The 24,081-nt window shown below is 33.9% G+C and overlaps 1 protein-coding gene across 29 annotated transcripts in view; it reads left to right on the top strand.

Moving 5' to 3' along the window:
- Nucleotides 1–22,093, top strand: part of RBFOX1 (RNA binding fox-1 homolog 1) — a 1,689,737-nt gene extending 1,667,644 nt beyond the window's left edge. For 16 of the 29 annotated variants that reach the window (XM_031950760.1, XM_031951180.1, XM_031950641.1 and 13 more), the window contains 3 exons: nt 5,125–5,177; nt 19,076–19,151; nt 19,508–21,543. In XM_031950760.1, coding sequence (XP_031806620.1) covers nt 5,125–5,177; nt 19,076–19,151; nt 19,508–19,655 — 277 coding nt within the window. In that variant the 3' untranslated portion in view covers nt 19,656–21,543. The other 13 variants (XM_031951810.1, XM_031952171.1, XM_031951877.1 and 10 more) reach the window with 7 other exon arrangements.
- The last annotated feature ends 1,988 nt before the right edge of the window (nt 22,094–24,081 follow it).

The raw sequence follows: 24,081 nt of genomic DNA, 5'->3' as shown, positions 1-24,081 counted from the left end.
CTCTAGATCTAGAATTCACTAGCCATGTCTAAATTGAATGAGATTGAAATTTCAAATAGGCTTTGCATATTTTTTTTTCTTAGATCATTATTAGTCTAGGAAAAACACTAGAACAACTATGCTCTAAGAATCAATTTTTTCATACCAACAGAGAGAAAAGAAAAGGCCTGACTCAAAATAGTTCTCTTTTTCTGATACATATTATTCAATAAACATATTTTTTAATCAATTTGCCTTCATTTATGCTAGGAAATAGCATTGCCCTTTCTTGATATTTTGCCCAAATTAATGTCATATTAACTGTAGTACTTAATACTAGACCCATTTATTTGTTAGGATCTACAATTTTAAACATACAAAATTAAATTTTGAAAGTATGTTTCTTTTATATACAAGTTCAGTTTTCTGTAATATTAGATCCGGGTAGTAACTTGCCTTGGATGATTTATAGAATATATATCCAGTGAACAGTGTATATAAGTTATAACCCAAACCACAGGCTCAGGACAAAAGAATAAAATTAAACCAAAGGAAATTATTATCACTAATAGTTGCAAGCTAAGAGAGTCATGGATATAGTACTGAACCTGGAATAAAAAAGACCAGAGTTCAAGTGCAGCCTCAAATAATTATTAGTTGTGTGACACTGTGCAAGTCACTTAACCTCTTCCTGCTTTAGTTTTCCTTATTTGTGAAATGAGAACAATTATAGTACTTCTTCCGGGGTTGTGGTAAGGATCAAATGAGATAATATTTATAAAGCACTTTGCAAAGTGAAAGCACAATATAAATTCTAGCTATCTTTTAATTATTGTAAAAACAAAAAAAGATAAACTATAAGGAAGTTTCTCCCAACTGACTGATCATTTTTCCATGTAGCAGTTTAGTTATGTAAATTGGACATTGATTCCTGTATCAACATTACTGAGAATACCCACGAGTTAATATTTAACTTAATTTTAAAAAGTAAACCATTGGGAATTTTCAAAAATAATTAAGCAAGCAGTCAGTTGTTTTATGGGAGGAAAAACCAAATTGTACATCACATCATCATCAACTATATTTACATTTGCCACAATCAGGATTCAAGAGAAGAACTAAACTATGTCTAATATACTTCCAAGTGTAACCTTTGAAAATTTCATTTTGAAGTTTGATTTGGGGCCAGGAAAAAAAAAACTTAATTGATTATCAGTCTTCAAAGTGTGTGGTCAGAGGAGACTCTTCAATTCAAAAGCTTTGCTTTGTCCCAAGATATTTTTGTGCCATGAAATTTCTTTTATTTCAAAACTTCAGCTTCAGTATATTTAAATAAAAGGCAACACTTGGCAGAGGGGAGGGAGAGAGGGAAAAAAACCTAAAACAGGCAAAATTTTAGTGCTTAGAATTAGAAGGTTCAGTCTGCTATTACAATAACTCCTTGTCCAATAACCATATGTTAAGATCTTGATTGCCTGTTTACAGTACAAAACCTAGAAAAATGCAGCTTCTCCCTTCTAGGAATTTACATTTTAAAGAGGCAATACAAATTCATCTTCTTTTAAAGTAACTTAGGCACTATAATGGAGACAGAGTTAGTTTTACTTGAAATTAAGAGTTCTCTCTCTGCAAAAAATCTTCCTGATTCAAGCAATTTTCTTGAAAAAGGTAGGATTTGAGATGGAAATTTGGATAAGATTATGGAAGAGTCTTAGAGTTGAAATAATTCTATTTAGAATAAATGGTGGAAAAGATACACTTTCAGTAATGGGAGAATGAATGAAAGAAGCTGTGAGAGAAATACCTTGAGAAAGGAGGAAAAAGTCAGAAAGATTATAGAGGCTCTTCTTCTAAAAATGTAGCTTCATATAATGCATTCACATGTTGGAACCTACCATTTTTATAAGAACTCATTAACCTAGAGTTAAATATTCTCAGGTTAGAACAAGAGAATAATGATCTAAACAGTTGTAGCAAATGTCACCATAGCCCCCTTGAAACTTAGATGCTTCAGATGCAGAAGTGACCACAAGGGATGAACCTTCAATCTCAAGTGACTGTGGCTTTAGATCTTTAGCAAAGCTACTTTGAAATTTCTGCTAATTTTTCAAAGGATAGTTCCAACTTATTAGATTCCTTTAAGCTTTCACAAAATACTACATAGACATAAAAAGCACTCATTTTATTTAAGACTTCTAAACCTGTAAGATCCTATCAATTTGCTATAATATGTCCCTCATCGTTGAAATTTTATTTCTAAGGTTTGACTGCAATAAAAATGTAAAAGACAATATGGAGCAAATTAGAGTAGAAACAAGGAAGAAATCATTTGTAAAGTGCTTCCTTTTTTCTTCTTCCCTCTGGGCATAAATACTACTCAAAATAATTTTCTCTTATGCTGGAAATTGTATATTATAACTGTCCATTTTGAAATTTAGAAAGGATTAGAGAATATTTTTGATTGGACATCTAGGTATATCACTCTCTCTCTTCATTGTATCTTAGAGAAACTAGCCTAAAAGGGAGTGTAGTCTCTCATTCTCAAATACTGAAACTGTACCAGATTCTGTATCTTTTTTTTTTCTCCAAAGGAAGAATGGAGATAATGGTAAAAATGCTATATATTTTCATCAGCAGTTATCACCATGATCATGACCAGCTTTTTAATATAACTGCGCATGAACTGCTCTCCCTGTTAGTATAACGCCACTCTCCTACTTTTGTATGTACTTCGTGTCCCATTAATATAAGCTGTTTTCCCAATTAACTCTTTATTAAAGAATCATTTCAAAAGGGTTGGGAATCTATAACATATGATTAATAAATTTGCTCCATTGGTAAATGTCATAATGAGCTCTGTAAAAGAGTAGTTTTTTAAGTTACAAGTTGTGAACATAAAATAATAATTGATTTTTTGAGAAAACAAAAACATAATCCAACACATTAATCCATATGAGTATTGTCCTTTTGAAAAAACAGTTAACTTGAGAAGAGCACTACCTTATTCCAGTGATGTTGCCCTTGCTCAGGTCATTTTTTAAATCCTTCTTTCAGGAATGTCTTCAACACATTCTTCTGAATAATTTAACTAGGGGTAGATTGTCATTATTTCTTAAATAGTCAAAAATAATTCAAGTTGGTCAAGGTGAGTAAAACCGTTATACCTCATAAACCAGCTCTGAGTGCAGTTCAAAAAAAAGAAGAACCAAAGAATCTATTGGTGGTGACACCTTTGGAATAGATTTATACCCTTCAGTGTAACAACTTTAAAGCACAATACTCATTTGGATATAAATCGTATTATGTTTTAATACACACTTGCACACACACATATATCCATATTTTCCTGCTAACTCACACATACAGCATATGAGACTTGCATCTGTTTGGTACACCTAATATTGGAACTTTTAATTGCCAAGTTTAATTAATGTCTGCTAAGCTAAGTAGATTCTTAAGGAAAATGGAGTGTGGAGGGAAGAAGGAAGTAGCCTCTTTGGAAAAGTTTTCTGTCAGAATTGGTATCCAGGAGATCAAATTTTGAAGATTTCTGGTAGATGCAAGAAGCTGATATATCCCTAATTGAATCCTGAGGAGCTGATGGAAGGAGATGGATACTTTAGTTTTTAAGTTAAACTTCCAGTTTAGGCTACCTATTCAATGTTACATAGCTCATGACAGTATAATCACTCACTTGGACTTGAGAGAAATATAGTATATATTGATCTCAGTCTATTCTGAATCTGATGTACAACTTTTGTTACAACTACGTAAGTCAGAGAAGGCAAAGCAAATATAACCCAAATAGCTCATCTTTGTTTTCATTGATCTTAGTTTTACCTTCCTTCTGCACCTTCCTACTGAACTACCAATATTTGTAAATCACAAAGGTCTTATGCATGAAGAAATAGACTAGAAACATAATTAAGCTTGCTTTATTGTCTTGGGAAATGAAGTAATGAGTTAGCTCTGACTTCCAAGATAGGCAAGCCCCCCAAATACAGATCCTCATGCAAGCTTTTTTCTGCATAAGGGTTACTTTGATTTAAAAGTTAATAGAATTTTGAACTGAATGTTAAATTTTGGGGAATTCCAAATGATATCATGTGTAGATCTCAAAGCATACATTGTATTTTAGTAAAACCCTCTTAAGAGATTTTTAAATGATCTACTAATAAAAATTTTTAATGCCAAGATACTTGGGAAGGAGAAATTGATATCAGGTCTCCAAGACCATAAAAAAAAAAAAAACAGATAGACATCTAAAACATTTTCCTTGGTCAAAGCTGGCTGATCTACATATTATAATCTCATGGATGAGAAATAGAAACCTCATTTTTGCTGTTTCTATAGCATTTAACTAATGTTGTAAATTGAACGTGTCATAATTATGATTGTCACAGCAAGCTTACTTATGGCAAATATTCAGACTCAAATGCTACCATTAGATTTGAATTTTGCATGGGAAAATGTTATATAAATTGTGACTTCTTAAGAGAGTTTTACCTTATTTTCTGTTTATTGAAATACGTTTAAAGTTCATTTTCCATTTTTCCACAATGCAGTATAAAAAAGGAACAAAGAATTTTGCAAGAGAAGGTTTATTTCAAATCAAGTTTTCTCATTTACTTTATGATACACTATAGCATATGAGAATGTCATAAATTCTCTTCTGAATTAATAAAGTGTTTTTTCTATTTTGAAATCATATTAGAAAATTTAAAGTTGAAATTTTGTTAATTTCCCAGTTGCAGGAGATTTGTTTTTTTTTTTTAAATTATGTAGGTTTTCTACACATCTTCATTTCTTATAGCAGATACATTCACATACATATAGTTTGGAATTTCCTATCCTCATAAAAATATTTTAGCACGACACATTTATAACACAAAACATTAAGATTTCACTGAAAGTTTGTAAGTAGTCCATGTTCAGAGGTCACCATTAATCCATTAATAAAAATCCCAGCATGCTTTCTCCATGATCTAAATTCTCCTGTTCTGAACTATGCCAACCCTTTCTCTTGCTACATTCATTAAAGTGAAGCACCTCCCTTTCCCCCCCATCTGTACACATCAAGTCAATTGGCAGATAGCACATTTCCCAGTGAGCAAGCAGTATTGTGAATTTTATCTTCTCTTGCAGAAATCAATTCGTCTTCGTTGCAGCAGATGAAATTTCTTGTAACACCTCTGCAGGTAACAATCATTGATACTCCTTGATGCATCCATCCAGGTCTCAATATCCTTTTTCACATGCTGCAGTTAATCACTCTAGAAAGCTTAGTAAAAGTCCATAATATAAATCTTTGGAGTCGTCTCACTAAGTTATAGCTGAAGCCTTTAGGCTCTGCCATATAAAAAGACATTAGGTATTTTGCTGACTTTGATGTTTTATTTCTAGTTTTAATAATACATGATCCAAAAAAGTAAGACTATGTTGAATGAAGCTTCTTTAAAATCTTACAGCATAATTGAGACTATAATATTAAAATGCTGAATGAAAAGGAGGATTTAAGATGTAGACACAGCATTTATATGCTATTCGACATATTTGGGCTCACATATTTTGTATGTGGGGATATGGATATATGTGTGTATGTGTATATATACATGTATAGCTGTGTGTATGTATATATCATATACATATAATAGGTCCTAAAAAAAATCACTCAAGACCTAGAAATGTTAGGCTGTAGGAAGATGTTGAATGAGAGAAATCTGTACTTTTGAGAGCTTCATAGAAGGGGTTTTTATTCTCCACATAAAGATTCTGTGGATTTTTTCCCCTATTGAAAAGTGATGTGGGAAATAGGATTCAGAGAAAAGATTTTTTGATAGTAGGATATGAACAATTGGAAATTGCATAATTGTATACTATGTATGTGGAAATAGCTTCTGTTTTTGCTGCATTAACATGGTTTGGAATAGTTAACTTACATTCTGGGTAGAAAGAAATTACTTTATTAAATCCTGTTAGGTGAATGTTGGAACAAAACCCAGATGTAATTTTTTAGTCTGTACCAAAAAATGCCACCTAAATGATTATTAGGAAATTCTACTAATGTGCTATTAGCCAATAAGTAAAAGGAGGAAAAAATACTTATATGAGTTATGAACTTATGATTTATTTCAAAAACACAAATTAAATTGAATTTCGCTAAAAACTACTCATTTAGGGCAAGTGATAATTTTGCCTAGCTGGTGCTAAAGAATGACTTTTCCCCAGCTACTTAATATGTTTTTTTCTGGGGACATAAACAATGGAGAAAAGGTAATGGAGAGGATAATAATTTTAAATAAAATTTAAAAACAAAACAAAAAATAAAAAACAAAATCACATGGTCTTTCTAAACTCTCCAGTTCTGGAATCAAAGCCTTCCTTTATAAGACCATTTAATTTGTATATCCTACAGATGTTACAATCATATCCTTTTGTGATCAGAGATGATATTCTCTAAAGAGAACTTGATATTTTAGTGGCAAATTTATTGTTAAAGTCTCAAGTTAGTAAAGTGAGACACCCTTTATCCATATGTATACTATTTAAATTTCAATTTAAATTGATACTGTTTAAATAGTATGACATTATTTTGTATCAAACAAATTTGATAATGGTCTTAAGTATCCAATCTCAAGATGCCATTTTTCTGTATAAGAGCTGGTAAGATCATCATCCCTTCATTAAAATACAAAGTAAACTGTTTTCTGGGCTTCTGTACTAGAATGGATTTAAATTGTCCTAGATTCTTAAAAGGGGGAAAGTGTATTCAATTAAAGGAGGAATTGCTTTTCTTAAAAGGTGTTTTCCTTTAAAAATGCCTTGTAACTCATAAACCTGCTAATTTTCAAAAGCCTTTTATTCCCCTTTAAAATTGTTTGGATATTCTAAAATGCCATTTATTTCATTTGAATGTCTTAGGTTTAGGTGTGAAACATCACTTAGGGGAGATCTAGTAAATTGTCACCTTTATAAAAGCAAAATGTTTTTGGTGAAAGACATAAAAAGGGGTTGATTGGTTGCCTAGTACAGTGTAGGGTAATGAACTCATGCTAATTAAATTTACAAGTTAAAGATAATTTGGCCATATTGTTTCCTCAGTGGAATATAAATTTATCTTGTGCCTTGAGAAAATTCTAAATATTGCTGTTTTAAATTATTGTTGTAAATAAGTCCCTCATATTGATCACCTGGCAGATTGTTTCTCCCAATACCCACTACTTTCTTAGAGGAGTCAAAAGTAAATGAAATAAGTCTTTTTACTTGCTAACACAATGTGAATTGTGATGTACTATGAACAAGTGCCAGATTGTTTCTTAAAAGGAATAAAATTTCATCTCCTGCATGTCTGGAAAGTCATCAGAATATTTAGTGTGTCCACCTGCTAAAATGGAACAAATTCCTTACTCTAATATGAATTTTAAACACAAAATTTACCTCTCTTTACTGCTATGGGATCTTGAATTTTTGACCAAAAATGCATTTGGGTTTTAGGACCAGGAGACATGACTTAAGATTTTTATTATCTACTTTTTCAGAGTTAAAGGCAAGATATATAAGATGTGAGATACTTATAACTACAAGCACTTAATTAACATGTCATATTACAATATTCAATGGTATTTGTGGCTAAAATTCTCATAAGAACTTGTAATGTTTGTGTTGTTTATGCCTGTCACCGACAGCAAAGTTGGCCAGACGTAAAATGCCATCTATATGAGTAATAAATCAAAAGATAACAGATTTAGCATGTGGCCAAATCTTATCACACCAAAAAGGGGGGGTGGGCTGGAGGAGGAGATAATCATTTTCTTTAGCTTTCAAAGTTGCACCAAATTGCATGCTTCCTGAAGGAGAGGTTATAATTTTTGATAGTTCCTCTTTTAGGGGAATACTGAAATGCCTGTTTTGCTTTTTCTAGCCTTATAAAATAAACTGGTCTTATAAGCATTCCAGGTTTACAGCATTGTACTTATGGGGACATTTATTTTCTTAGCTCACCCTACTTTATACTGGTCACTAAATTGTCAATGGTTCCAGTCATACTACTCTTTCTCCAGAAGGATACAAATTTCAGTGGAGAACTCTTCCAGCCAATGTACCATTAACCCTAAGGAACACAAATTAGTCAGTCTATCTGCCTATTTACCTCTATATTTATATAGGTTCTGCCTCTTTGACATCAAGGCATTCTTACAAGTCAACTGCTGCTCCAGACAGTACAAAGGGGAAAGAAGAATTCTTCCCTACACCTTAGACTACAGATTCCCTGCATCCAAGTCTATGTGATACTATGGGATTTGGTCAAGATTGGCTGATGGTAGTGGAAGATGGGCCATGGCCCGTATGTATGGGAGTATGAATGGGAGTTGAGAAGGAAGTTTATTATTTGGGTTGGGTCACTGACTAGATGAACCAAAGCTTTGATCAAGCTAGATTTACACACCCACTTATGTGCCTCCAAGAAAATATGGGTCAATGTAAATGTCTGTCTCTCTGTGTGTATCTCTCTCCTCTCTGTCTCTCTCCTGTCTCTGTCTCTCTCCTGTCTCTGTCTCTCTCCTATCTCTGTCTCTCTCCTATCTCTGTCTCTCTCCTATCTCTGTCTCTCTCCTATCTCTGTCTCTCTCCTATGTCTGTCTCTGTCTCTCCCTTCCCCTCTTCTCCTTCCTCCCTCTCACTCCTCCCTCCCTCTCTCCCACTCCTCCCTCCCTCTCTCCTTCTCTCCCTTTCTCTTTCTCTCTCTCTCTCTCCCTTCCTTCCCTCCCTTCCTCTTTCCCTCCTTTTCTTCCTCCCTCTCTCCCTTCTTCTCACATATACATGGACACACAATCACAATGAAAAAGGCTTTTATCTCTAGACTTCAGAGGTTTGTCATTTGTGTCCATGAAGTATCCTAAAACACTAAAGAGTTTCAAGTACTTTGAGGTTGTGTTTGCCATCAGTAGAAAAATTCAGTATCTTTGTAGTTGTTTTTCCTCTGGGTTATACATATTGAGACAGAATGTGAAGGTGGGAGTGGTAATAAGCAGCAATATTCTGAAAATTGTACTGGCTAAAGAATTGTTTTCTAAATTAATTTTCCATATTAAAGGGTTCAGCTCTTTCTTTTCATGGCCTTTTGGCCATAGCCCCAATGGGGAGCATCATCATCTTCCTCCTCCTTTCCATGCTAGGGCAGCCTGCATTTCTGAGGTATGCTGAACACAGACTTACTTCTCAACAAGGATGTGTCATGGATCTCAGAAGTGCTCTAAGGGGAGTGCAGAGAAAAATTACAGACCAGAGTGATCAGCAGCTTTGTGTGCTTTGCATCATTTTCATAATAAATTGCAAATAATTTTATCTATCAATATAATTTCTCTTAGAATACTTTATACATGCATACATGCAGTCAATTCCCAATTATTTTCATTAACGAAGTAGGTCAATGGTGCAGATAATCTAAAACACCAGATAATCCAAAGATCATTTCTGTTTGGCTTTGAAACGCATCAGGTGATTTGATATCAGATTTACTTACTAGTCATGTTTTATGTCACTACAATGAGTCTCATATTTTCCTCTGGGCAATCCATATATCAAACTAATTGGGAATTGGCTTTGTATCCTAATTTTATATCTCAAATATTTATGTGACAATATGATGTTTGTAAGCAAAGTGTTATTCAGCAGAGTCTCTAAGACCTGGTACCATTCCTGGATACCAAATTACACATGGGGAAAACTTTGTCCATTCATTATTTAACTGTTTGCTATGTATATAGCATTACATAAGGTACTATGGGGAAATCCAAACGAAGTGAATGACAGCAGTCTTACCTTCAAGAAATTGACAAATTAGTTGATATATGCACACTGTATAAAAAAGCATACAAGCAAAAATCAACTATGCATAAATACAGAATGAAGACTGAGTAACATAGTAATTGTTGGTAACGGGGTAATCAGGAAAGCAGTGTGATACAGTCGAAAGAACACTAGTTTTAGAGTCAGCAATTGATTTAAATCCCATCTGTGATGCTTCCTGTGTGACCTTCACTAATAAAAATAAAAATACTTAACCTCCATGGACCTGAGTTTCTTCAGTGGTAAAATGGAAGGGGTGGACTAAGTGACTTCTGAGGATTCATCTAGCTCTAAATCTATGATTCCTAAATGTCTTGAGCTGGATCTATTGGACAAAGGAAACTGGACAGAACATTGGACAAAGGAAACCGGATGCAACATTGGACAAAGGAAACTGGACACAGCTGAGGAGAACCTTATAAGTAGAATAATATGAGCAATATATGAGAGGAAGAAGTCAACAATACATTGTTAAAGAATGAGAAGGAAAGTGGCCCCACAGGGACAGAAAAGCCAAGAAACAAAAGCAGAGAACTAGAGGCCTTTTAGTCTTGGATGGATGGTAAGTCAGGGATTTGTCCAGGTATAGGAAAGCTTTAGTTATGGAGTCATGGGATTTGGATTCAAATCCTGCCTCTGACATTTCCTGTGTGATTGTGGGTAAGTCACTTAATATCACTAGACCTTAGTTTCCTCATCTGTAAAATGAGGTTGTTAGAATAAATAGTTTCTGAGATCTTGACAATATGGACAATTTCCTCTTTTGTACCTTTTGTCTACTCAGACAAACTTGGAAACAAGGATCTCTACTCAATTTAAATTTCCATATTAGAGGACCATAACTGTATTCATAAAGCTTATGAATGATGATGGAGTCAAACTGGCCTTCAACAAAAACTCACTTCTGCTAGGTACTTTGAGGTCTATAATATAGCAATATATTATGCTATACTACAGACATATATATTTATATAAGCATATATATGTGTGTATGTTATATTATGTTCACACACATATGTAAGCTTATATATCTGCATATATACATCTCTACATAAATATGCCTATTGCATGTCTATGCAAATTGATACACACACTTTTAAGAGATCTGGTTAGTAAGTACTAAGCTGGGTTTTCTTTTGATTTTATAAAACAATGAGGTTTTGCAAGATTTGCTAAGTAATTTATAAAAATGATTATAGTAAATGCAAATCAAGTAGACTGGTAGTAATAGAATTCCAGATATTTCCAAGTTGATTTTGTATAATACCAGAATGTTAATCTTGGAAATCTGTTCTCATTTATTTTTTAGTTCCACTTGAGGGTGTTTGCTGCATTTGTAAACATTTTTTGGTTCTGTTTTTTTTTTTTTTTTAATATCTACACAATTCCATTTTCAATAAACCCCATAGAAAAAAAGGCTTTTACAGCTTAGAACAGTTAAGTTTGGTTACCTCAATGCTTCTTTTCTCCAGTTAAAATCATGGCTAATCTCTGTTGAGGAATGGATTGGGAAAGTGTTCTGCTAATGTTCATAAGTAAACTTTATTCAGAGATTCCTTATGATAGCCCTTAAAAGAGCATTTTACTGCTACAACAAACTGTGATGTTCAACATCTGTGAACTCTGTAACTTCTTCCTGCCTCTGGCCATTGCTAAAGTAAAAGATGCGTGATGGTAGCATCGACTGATTGGTATCAGTGACCCCCCCCCTCAACTTACCTGATGTTCTTCTGAAGGGAGGTTAAATTAATCCTTCCTTCTTACTTAGTGGTAGAAACACTGGCAGACCTGTTTGCCATTATGCCTCTGACAGCTTGCCTTCTTCAGGTGAAGTTGTAGGTCACTCTCTGTAGCTGGTCGCAGGAGCTAACCTGATAAAAGTCAATAAAGCTGGATTTCATGATTTATTAATGGGACGCTTACAACTCAAAGGTCTTCTTGTAGCAAAACTGAGACATAGTAAGTGTTTGCATACATCTCTCGAGGGGCTGTGTGCATGTGTTTTCATCTTGGGCAATCTATCATCTTAAGAGAGTCATTCAATGAGAAAGTTATTCCCTAGCTGCTGAGATCAGAGTGCTTTTTAAGGATGGGATTTCAAAAGTATTGTATATGTCCATGTGTTACAAATATTTGGTATTTTAAATGAAGCATCCCTTCAGCATGAATACCTAGTTAAATAGCCTTTCACAGTTCGTATGGATATTTCAAATAAGTCTAATGTTTACTGTGGTCACAAAGGCAAAAGTTGGTGTTTTTTTTAGATTTTGCTACCACAAGTGATTTTTGCAAAAAACAAAAAAAAAAAGTTATTTTGCAAAAAAGCCTTATACTTCCAAAAAAGTGTTTAATTTTATTATTAAATTGGTGATTATAAATTAATAATGAGGTGAGACAAATGGTATCAGATTCTGTATTACCTTTTCCCTAAAATTGGACAAGTTGGGGTTAGAATTAGGGAAAGTACCTTTATATCTACCTCTAATAGCACCTGACACTGCTAATAAAAGTATAGAACAAAAGCTCTAAATTTCTCTCTTCTAGAACCTTTCAGGGCTTAAAAGAAAGTTGAATTCTCCTTTCTTCTTCTAGCCAATCTGATTTTGGGTCTTTTTTTCCCAAGCTACCAAAGGTTTTTAACCATCAGTTCTCCAGTCAGTCAACCAAAAATGATAGTCAGCACTTTAATCACATATCTTGCAAGAAAAATTACTCAGAAAAAAGTCAGTAGACTAGGCTGATTCTTCCAAATATCATTTGACTTTCATTTGAGAAGTAGCACCACAGTGACTTGAAGACCAGAGTTCAAATCCTGCCTCCCATGCTATATGACCCTAAGAGTAATTTTACTTCTCTTCACCCCAGTTTCTTCTCCTGTAAAAGCAGATGCCAAGAGCAGCACCTACTTCATGGGGATGTTTTGAAAATTAAATGAGATAATGTCTATATTGTACTTTATAAACTTTAAATGAGCTAAAGAAACGTGAGTTATTATTATTTCAAGAAGTCCTATCAGCCTAGGAGAGGGGTTCAATTGGAAGCTGGAAGAAGAGGATGGAAGGTATCATCACCTTGTCTCATTTTTTTCCAGAATGTCTTGGAGCTGGCTTCTAAGCTATATAGTACAGTGAGCACTTTATCCCATGAATGGACTCTGGAATTTTCCAGCATGTCTTGTTTAAGACTCTAGTCCACCTCTGAAGAGAATTCTAGCTAGAAAGTTATGTGCTATCAAAAACTGTCACTGCAGCTTTGATAACTTAAATAAAAATAATTAGGTAAATATCACTGCTACAAGTTGGTCCTGTGACCAAGGTAAAAATGTGTATGCAAAACACTAATTAGTTAGGAAGTTTGGAATGTACTTATAAGACCTTTCTTTGTTGCATTTCTCTACGTTCTCTAAAATAGTTGTAAGGTTTCACAGAGTATTATGACTTAACTATCTCCTCTCACTTCAGGTTTCCATGTTCCCAGTATCTGGAATGTAGAAAAGGAAAACTTGATTTGTAGTTGGAAATGAGAGAATCCCATTTGTATACTCTAGAATACTTTTTTTCATGCTGTATTCATATTAGTCATTTTACTTAGTGGTGTGAGAGATGCTCTAGCTACCTCATGGAGATAGCATCACAGGACCCTGAATCAGTGGCATTCTCAGGTGGTGAATGAAAAACATAAAATTCCAGGTGGATAAATGAGTAGCTGAAAGGGATCATAAAGAAGAGACATCATACCACATCAGTTATTCTAATCCCTATCCTTTTTTTTTTTTCATCCTTGTTCTGAAACCTATGTTTTACTTGTAATGCTTCCCTAAAACTGAATTCTTTGGTAAGATATGGCCATGTGGTTTGTTTCACTTGTTCTAAATATTGTTGAAGAAGGAGTGGCAAAAAGAATTATCCTTTTTGAAAGCCCTTCATTACTGTAACTGCCATACTACTTTCAAATCATTTTTATAAGCAACATTCATTACATTTCCTTTACTACCATAGAAGGTGTCATATGGGTATTATAGCATTAGTTTTGGAAAACAAGGGCACTAGAATACCAAGTTTCTGCTCTAATATCCAGATTTTTCAATTGACTTCAGAATTCAGTTAAATATAGACGGTGATCTAAAATTTCTATATGATTCCAATCAGAATCTTTTTAGAATTTCCTAAAATTACAGCAGTGGGGATTAAAGAACAGACACAGTCCATACCTTCAGGAAGTGATTCAGATTGCCATAAGGATTCACAATCACTTGGCTTGAAGACATGTAAGTGAGGCTTACTGCCTTGTAATTGGCAATCCAGATTTTAGTAATTCAACTGTTGAGAATAAGCAGCATACCATCATGAACTTTATTTGAATTTGGTCTGTCTCCATCAGATGCAAGCCCTTTTCACAAAATGTCAACAGTGGATGTTTTTAATTGCCCTGCCTAGAGGTATCAAAAATAATAGATTAAAGGCATATACTTAAATAGATTGAACCTTAATTCTAAAGCCATCTTTGTGTCCATTCTGGAGGAGCAGACTATACTAAAGCCATTTTGGTATTGTTGAAAACTGAAAATCTTGGGTAAGATTGAGATATCAAATTGTAGACTCCATGTTCTGCCAACTTGTGCCACAGTGAAACTGCATCAAGCACAGTTTATAGATAATTTTTACTGAGCCAGCCAAATAAAGCTAGTTTTTGCATTTAAAAGAATTTCATTTTTTTCTGCTTGAATATTCCATCAGTATATTTGCAAAAATAATACCTTTGATTATCTTGGAAAAAACTGCTTTCTCTGGTATTTTTTGAAATTGTAAACTTCCTATCTCTAATATAAAGATAGCTTATTTCTGAAAACCTCAGTGTGGGCTAAAATATTACATTATTGAGAGTAAAATTAGAAATTCTAGAAAATAAATCAATAAGGACCTTTACTACTCTGGTGCTTTCTCATCTCTCTCATGTATCTTTATCCTTCTTGACTAGCAGTTTTCAATGAGCTCTGTAGCTCAGTTCTCTGCTATTCATGAATTTGTGCTTTATATTTCCATCTATTTTAAAAGAAAGAATAAGCTAACCTTAATTTATCTTGGATTGCTTAGATGAAAGAAGAAACACCTAAATCTTTTTTTTTTAAAGGAAGACTCAATGTTATTGTTGAGGGAATATATTTGATAATAATGTAGTCTCATATTACTCTTATTTAAATCTAAGCGAATTGACTATATACCTTTAGTTAGCATTTAGACTGTTGTAAAGATATCAGGTTATTGATATGCCTGGCATATCTGCTACAAATGGAATGTTAGAGTCCGAATCTTCCCTAATAACCTTGTGTCTAAATCTTAGTGTCATACAAGGGCATGTTTAGAAATTAGCATTTAAAAAGAAGCCTTCTTGCTTTAAGTTTAAGCTGACACTGTTCCTTTTTCCTCTGTGGAAATGAAATTTATTAATCATAATAAAACCATCATATTCTGAAGGTAGAGGTCACCCTGAGGAGAAAAAGTCTATTCATTACAAGGGACTATTTCAGTCCTACTTTTTTTTCCCCTCTCACTTAGAAGCATATGCTGCCAAATAGTTAGCTTGGAATCTTCATAATGGGCTAGGACCTCAGGATTTTTACAAGTATCAATTTACTTGCTAGGGTATGTAATACAAAAAAGGGCCTCATTTTCATTAATTTTGTGCAAGTTGCAGAATTGTTTTCTATTTAGGAAGTAGCAGGGGAGTAATTAATTTACTTGAAACCAAAATTTTCAAGAGTTGAAAAGTTTAACTTAATTTGTAGTTATTTTTTCTGAGAAGTTTGCTATAAGGTTTATTGTGACATGAAGTTTCCTGGGATTTCTGTATTTGGCCTGAAGTATTTGATTTTTATCGTGATATATGTATGCATATGTATATATATATATATATATATATATATGGTATGAACATGGTAATATCTTTGCAGATAATGAAATATACAAAAACAGTTCTTGTTAATGTTTTTTTTCAAGAGAAATGATCACATCTACTTTTATGAAAAATAATTGTTACTGGTGTTCTATTTCTCCCACATCCAACTGTTCATAAAAACTTGGATTGTTTTTTTTGAAACCAGTTTTTATTAAATTTTTTTATATGTACATATAAGGTTCAGTAAATTAAGCAGCCTATGTGTTTTGTTTCTTCAGAGAGTAACTACATCACTTATATTGGCCCTCAGAATTTGAGGACGTTCCCCTCTCCCTGCAAGGAAAAATCCTTGAAGAAAAATCCCAAGAAAATGAGAAATTGGTACAGGATTAGATATTCTTAAATTTCATTGAGAAATAGAGGTCAGTAAAGAAACACTACAAGATTGTGGAATATTAGTGTTGAAAGGAACCCCTTCTTTATATAGATGAAGAAACTCAGGATTCATCTTGTAAAACATTTCAAAATGAATTAGTAGGGAAAACAGATTTAAGGTTAAGAATCTAGGTCTCTTGACAAGTAATATACACTGTATCAAATTGTCTTATTTTCTGATTTAAAAGTTAAATAAATAATCAGGTCTAGAGTTTCTTCATGAAAATAATGATAACCTTGTCATAAACTCTCTTGGCACTGAAATTGGTAGGTATTCTGCCTAGACTTTGAAATAATTTTGATCTAGGAAATATCACTTAAAGGAATACTGTAGTATATAAAGTTGGATTATATTCATAACTGATGATGGATTAGAGGTAAAGGCATGTATGAAATAAGCATTCATTAAATGCTTATTCTGGGACAAGCCCTATAATAAGTGCTTTACAAGTATTGTCTCATTGATTCTCAGAATAATCATGGGAGGCAAATACTATGATTTGGTGACTTTTTTAGGATCACATAACTGCTAATGTTTGAGTTTAGATTTGAACTAAAAATGTCTTGATACCAGATGCACTGTTTTAGCCCTTGTGTCACATAGGTGTCACCTAGCTGTCCCAAGGTGAGCTTTGCATTATCAGAAACTGACACAATTCAGAGATTTTTCTCTGGGGTTAAAAGATCATAGATTTAGAGCTTCAAGGTACTATTCTAAAGCAAACATTAATTTTACAGGGGTGGGGGAATTAAGGCTTATAGTGATTGAGTGACTTGTCTATGCTGACATAGCTCATATCAGAGTCAGGATTTGAACTCAGAAATTCCTGACTTTAAATCCTCTCTCTTTCTGTTATGTGAGAATCTATGTGAAGCAGTTCCATCTGCAATATTCTTCAAATGGGAGTAAGCAGCAGTGGACCCCCACTCATGGATAGATTAAAAAATGAATGAATGTAAAACCATTTACTAAGCACTATGTTAAATGCAAAGGTTACAAATTAAAAAAAAATAATAAAGTAGACATTATCCTCAAGTAGCTTATATTTTAACTGAGAGAGCTAAAAAAAAAATCAGCAATAGGGTGGATGAAAAAGTTTCAGAACCCTTAGATTATATCATTAGATCAAATGATAGAATAAGAGGTCTGTAAGTTATAGAGACAGGGCAGATAATAAGGGATGCTGGTTTTCCATAATACCAAAAAGAAGAGAGTAACTTCCATTTCATCTAAACCATGGGAGCAATCAACTACCCTAGGAGTGTTCTTAGTATTAGTAGAAAGGAGGAAGTTGGAAAAGGCATCCCTAGTGTTTGTGATTTGTCCTCCTACCTTTGCTTTTATTCTGATGGATTTCCTGGATAGGTTAGCTTCCTAGAGAGGTGAATTATAGTAAGGAGACAGAAGGATCAGGAATTGGGAAAAGGGTTTTAGAGGCTAATTGGTCTTATGAGTAATGAGTTAAAACACATAGCTTCTCCCTTTGTACCACTGTCAAGGTCACTGAGTCCTCTGCCCTTTATGGATGAGTTTTTCTTGTCCATTTGTACCACTGTCAAGGTCAATGAGTCCTCTGCCCTTTATGGATGAGTTTTTCTTGTTCAGAAAGTGCTCCTGAGAGTGTTTTTATATTTCTGTCTTCAACATCACCTTGAGGAGAAGAGCAACCCAACTTGTCTTCACAAATACTGTGAACTGGCCACATCAAACTGCCTTGAGGAAGAAGTTGGGCAGATCAACACAACTACTCAACAAATGTTCATTAAAGGTGTACTTATTACGCCCATAAGCCTTGTACTATATTCTCTGGAGAGAAACAAAATAAACCATAGGTGATTACAACTCACTGAACAAATTTGATGGATTAGTTTTATTTCTTGTAGTAGAAAAAAATAGTAGTTTCAGAATGATAAAACTAGTATTCTAGGGTATCTCTCCACTTATTAGCCTTATATCTTTGGGTAAGTCATGATCTGAATCTCTGTTTCTTTGTAAAGTGATAATTGTATTAAAACCTGATAGAATAGATGCCAAGTTCAAATGCAAAAATTTATGTAAAGTTCATTGTAAACCTTCTTGTGCTATATAAAAGTAGGCTATTATTAGAAAAACTGGGCGATATAGTGAATAGAGAGCTAGCCTGGAGGCTAAAAAAGACTTGGGTTCAACTATTTAGAAGATTGTGGACAAGCCACTTAACTTCCCATTGCTCCCAGACAGACCTGAAACTGTTACAGAGCAGGTACTGACCTACATTGCTAGAGGGAGTTTCCTCACCTGGAATTCCTTATGCCAATAAAATCACAAGTTCATTCCTTATGCTTATTATTATCTGCCCTTCCTTCAATCCCCGGCAGTAAATTATCAGCATCAGATTTCAGAGATGACAGGTTTAAAATCTAGCATGTCTTCTCAGATTTATTTTTTCTTAGGCAAAAAATTAAAATAAATTTTAAAAAAGATAATAAAGGATACTTTTAGCTTTGCTTAAACACATTTGTTTTGTCATTAGAATTCCAGGATCCAAAAATGAGCTTTATCACCCCCCCCTTCTTTTTTTTTGCCCTTCTGCATTCTCACAAAAACTAAAAGGGGATTCCTCTCGACTCCAGGAAAGCAGACCTCTTCCAATAGTTCCAAAGTTAGTCATTCTCTTCCTGCCCATCCCTCTGAATCCCCTGAATGAAACAGTATGAAAAATATTGTCTATCTATAGGGGATTTACTTGTCAGATTGTGCAATAGAATCATGGTATTTCTGATTTCTAGAGATTCACCTAATCACCTACTTTCTATCCTAATTCCCCTCCCCCCAAAGCTCCAAATTTTTTTTTTTTTGTTGTTTTTTGTTTTGTTTTATTTTGTTTTTCACTAAACACTTATTATCAATTAATCTCCAGTTGTGTTTCCTTTTCAGTTACGGACGAGTTTATGCTGCCGACCCCTACCACCACACACTTGCTCCAGCCCCCACCTACGGCGTTGGTGCCATGGTGAGTGACTGCTTCCTCCTCTTCCTCCATTTCCTTCCTCCCTTCCCCTTCCCCCAGCTGGAATCTTAGCATGGTTGACGTCTTCTCACTTTCCCTTAATTGAATTTGTCTCTTGTGCTAACGGCAGCTAAAATGCCACATTAATCCTCCCAGTAAACTTGATAAATGTCTTAATTTCTTGGCAATGTAGTGCATGTAAGTTATTATATTTCTAATTTTGCAAGTATCACCTAGCTGAGCACTTACCTTAATGGAATAATTAGTCATTTTGATAATTAAATCCATCACTAACGGAATGCAGTGTCAATGCAGAACTTTTTTTTTTCTTTTTTTTTCCCTGCTTTTCATTCACATAGCCCCAAGGTTCAAGTCCCACCACAGACTACAGAGGAGCTAAGCTGCAGACTTCCAGGCCTCTGCTGTCAGGCAGCTGAAAACCTGACTGTTCCTCCTCCCATATTACAGTTCATGTTTAAAATGATAGTCGCCCAAGAAAGAAAATAGAGAAAGGAACATAGTGTGCGTGTGTGTGTGTGTGTGTGTGTGTGTGTGTGTCCAACTCAAGTATAATTAGAATGAATTATCTTGGTTTTGGTTATTTTTTGTTTTGTGATGAATTGGGGAGGGGTTAAATATGGGAGGTAAGGTGGGGATAAATTTGTCTGTACTTGTTTGAAATTCTATGCACTAAAATTCTGAGTACATACAGTAAGATGTATCCATCACATGAAAGCGTATGCAATCATTACAATGCTTTTGGCATACAGTCTTATACTTAAATCAAAAATTTAAATCATATTTCGAAACACATCCTTCTAGGTTGTCAATTGAAATGCCAGTGCTTTTGCAAGAGAAAGTAATCAGTTAAGTGCCAAGATATGCCCATTGTAAGTCATAATGGGAAATTACTTTTTGTTTGGTTATAGAAATAAGGCTATTATTTAGAAACTATTCAGCGTAAGCTTGTCTATATCAACTAATGTTTTTCTCCCCAACTATCTTCTCAAAATATTTTTGAAGTCCTATTTGACCTATTTAGAAATGAAAGACAAAAGAGATAATACAAAAAACTTTCCAAGTTACTAAGCAAACCAGCAGTATAGATGGCATTGACTCAAAATAATATGAATGAATGACTTGAGTGCTATCATCTAGCTCATAAGACCTAAATTAGGAAAGGGTCTTAGAGATAGATTATCCCAACCAAGAATTCTTAATCTGTGGTCTATAGACCTTTTACGGAGTCCATGGATACATTTTCAGGGGTCCTTGAAATTGCATTGTTAAAAAAAAAAAAAGATGCATCTTTGTTTCAATACTAGTGATTTCCTTTGAAATCCTATTTATGCATTTAAAAACATAATCCTAAGAAGGCCTTGCCAAACTGCTAAAGGAGTCAGAACACAGATCACGAATTCTTAATTCTTATTTAACTTCATCTTTTATATGAAAGGGAAATAAAAGGCAGAGAAAAGATGTCCTATAAGTAGTTAAGGAGCTGGCCCATTATTTAGACCCAAGTCTTTTGATTCCAATGTCAAATATAGTGTCATATAATAAATATAGCACACAGTTGTCTGTATCTCATTCTACCATGATATAAATCAGAGTTTCTTAAACTTTTTTCACTCATGACCCCTTCTTGCCTGAAGAATTCTTACTTGGCTCTGGGTATATAGGTATACAAATCAAACATTTACTGATAATGTTAACTCCCATATTTATTTGTGAGACCCCATTTAGGGTCATGAACCACAGTTTAAGAAGCTGGTATATATAGTTAACAGTTGCACAATTTTTTTTTAAATGTAGTTTGGCATATTGGGAGAATTTAGTTAAACAAAATTTAGTTAAACAGCCAATTGTTTGAATTTAATCAATTATATAATTTTTTTGACCAAAAATATGTAGTCAAGGTCCAATTTACAATAGAAGAGATAAGTAAATAAGACTTCTTCCTCTTCTCTAAAGTTAGCTCCCAATCACATTAAACTCTAAGGGATGGTTTAAAATTAAAATAATTTTATAATGATTTACTTTCAATGTCTCATATCTTTCTTCTGCAAAGAGGGCTATTACCTAGGGTTTGGAAGTCTCTTGGTTATACAGATTCTACATATTTTCATTATAATAGGATTTCTTGAAATAAGATTTACTTCAGAATTGGCTTTCTTAGAACAATTATGAGTTAAGTAACCCTTTTTTAGGGCATAAAAGTACACTATTGTGAAGTCTGGGGACAGATGGGGAGGAGGGAAACATACCCAAAGCCTCCCATGCACTCTCTGCTTATTTTTAATTTTCTTTTTAAAAAAATTATTTTAAACATTAGGCTTTTTGCTAATCCACTTGTTAAAGAAGTAAAATGTAAAAAACAATCCATCAAATTGCTTTGTTTCAGAATGCTTTTGCACCCTTGACTGATGCCAAGACTAGGAGCCATGCTGATGATGTGGGTCTCGTTCTTTCTTCATTACAGGCTAGTATATACCGAGGGGGATACAGCCGTTTTGCTCCATACTAAATGACAAAACCATAAAAACCTTCCAATGTGGGGAGAAAGGAAGCTTTCCGAGGCCCGGGTATTGCAATACATGCAGTAGTGCATCATTTTAGCAACTCTAAAAAGAGGAAAAAAATTACATTTTTTATCTTATACCTCAGATATTTTGTTCTGTGTATTTTAATATTGTGGGTCTTTAATTTCTGAAGGTTCCGTAGTTTGATTGCTGGCTGTAGAAGTTTTTGTGGTTGATCTAGAAAGCTGCTAGATATGAATAAAAACTGTTTTAGGGCCACAATCAAGAGTGCTATATCATGTAAATGAATTATATATGCTGAATATTAAGCTATTGGGATTATCACATGTTTTGTAAGAGTGTAAGTGACTACAGTAGTCATTTTTTCTGCATCTACATTTATTTTAGTTTATGAAAAGGGAGGGGTGGGAGGGAAACAGGGATAAAGGGATTGGGGGTGGGGGTTGGCTAAAAAAAAAAAAAGTAATTAAATTGATGAAGTTAAAATGGGCCCCACTGCACCAACTATCATTTATCAGCTGTCGTAAATTATTCACTTGTTTGTTCCAAGCCAAAGGTTATGTTGTTATAGGGGGTGCTTCTAGAGACACTTGTACATACAATCTGATTAAAGCTGTCCAAGCCTACCCTTTTAAACCATTCCACCAAGCAGTCTTCAGCTATTTAATCATAACTAGTTATTTAGGCAAAACTGCTATTTAGGCCATTAATAAGCATTCTTTTTATATTTCTTCCAGTATAATAAATTATTGATATCATTGCTGACTTTTATATTATGGGAGGGAAAAAAAAACATTAATAAAAAGGTGATAAAAGCACTGTTTCTATTTTTTTCTTTTTTTCCAAAAAAGAAAGTAATAAAAACTTAAATTCTTTGTACCAGTAAAAAAAAATGTATAAAATTTACATCTGTGCAGTGGAGTTGTTAAGTTCTAGAAACACAGCCTATGAAGCTTTAGATTTAGCCTAGTAGAAAAACTGTTAGAGACAGACGTATCATTTTTACGGAATTACATGATAATCATATTCAAATTTATATAAGCATTTTACAAGTATTGCAGTCATTGAGTAGAGATAATCATGGTATTTTCATCAGCTTGGTACTTTTTGAAACATGACTGTGTCGTGTAAACAATCTGCAATTTTTCAATCCGTGACAACCTGTCCCCTCCCTTCCGTATTCCATCTACCAAAAAAAAAGAAAAATCCCAACCAACACCTTTTTAGTTCATCGTTAGGCCCAGGACAAATTTCAAATGGGAGCAAAAGAAGGGCCACCTTCTCCTTCTAGAGCATCATGCACGAAAGTGACAAACCTGGGTTGCTTGGAAACTAGCTCATCTACTTCACCTGGGGAAGGGGCCAAAGGTGGCAGATTCAAACACAGTTGAAAAACTTGCAGTTTGTCTGTGCATATGTTTGGACTCTTTCCATGTTGTCCTGTTTACAAGTTAACCTGAGTTGGGGTGTTTGTCACGGGTCTTCCTGTTTTTTGTATTTAAATAAATAAAGCAGGAAACTGTCTCCATGCAGTTTTGCTGCTAATAGTTATATTCTCACGTGTACTAGTACATGCCCCAGGGCATGCACTTTACTAAGTTATCAACTCACCGCTGTGAACCTGCCAACTTGCTATAACAACTCTGCTTTAACAAAAAACAAAAAAACAAAAACAAAAAAAAGTGTTTGTGATCCAGCTTCCTCTTGTCATCGTATGTGCATGCAGTATGATCAGTTGGACAATAAACCATCAATAAAGTTTCACAAGATTTGAAAACAAAGTTTCTGTAGCATTGATATCTAAGACTGAAAATAAACTCTCAAAAAGAAAAAGATAATAATGAACAAAAAAGGGGTATATGACATAAATTTCCACTGCTTGGGGAATGATATAGAACTAATATGACATGCTCATTCCTCCACCTGTTAAACCAAATGTGTGAAAAGACAAGTGGCCTGGAAAATAATCTTAAGGAAATTAAATTTGCCAAAATGCTAAGGCATCCCAATTGGAACAATAAAAAATGGGGAAATTTTTTTCCCAAGTAGCTTCAAATGAAAAATGTGGAAATGCCATTTTTTAAAATCACACACACAAAATAATAAAGATGTTGGTAATTATTTTCAATTTTGATTTCCGCTGATGTGATCTACTCCCCCTGTGATTTAAGTAGTTTTAATAAAATTATTTAAAAGATGTGGGTGCCAACCAATGATGCAGAATATTTTGTTTAGAAAGCTCCTACAAGACTCCAATAAGTCATTTTAAAATGTATGTCTGAGATGTAAGAAAAAAAAAAAAGGTTTTTTTTTTTTTTTTTACAGTATATATTGGGAATGTTTTCACTTATATAAATAATTACTGATATTATGAATTATGGGGAAAATTA

Source organism: Sarcophilus harrisii, chromosome 1, assembly GCF_902635505.1.
Source record: "Sarcophilus harrisii chromosome 1, mSarHar1.11, whole genome shotgun sequence".
NCBI lineage: Eukaryota > Metazoa > Chordata > Mammalia > Dasyuromorphia > Dasyuridae > Sarcophilus > Sarcophilus harrisii.
Note: the sequence above shows the minus strand (reverse complement) of the source record. Positions and strands in the feature narration are given on the sequence as shown.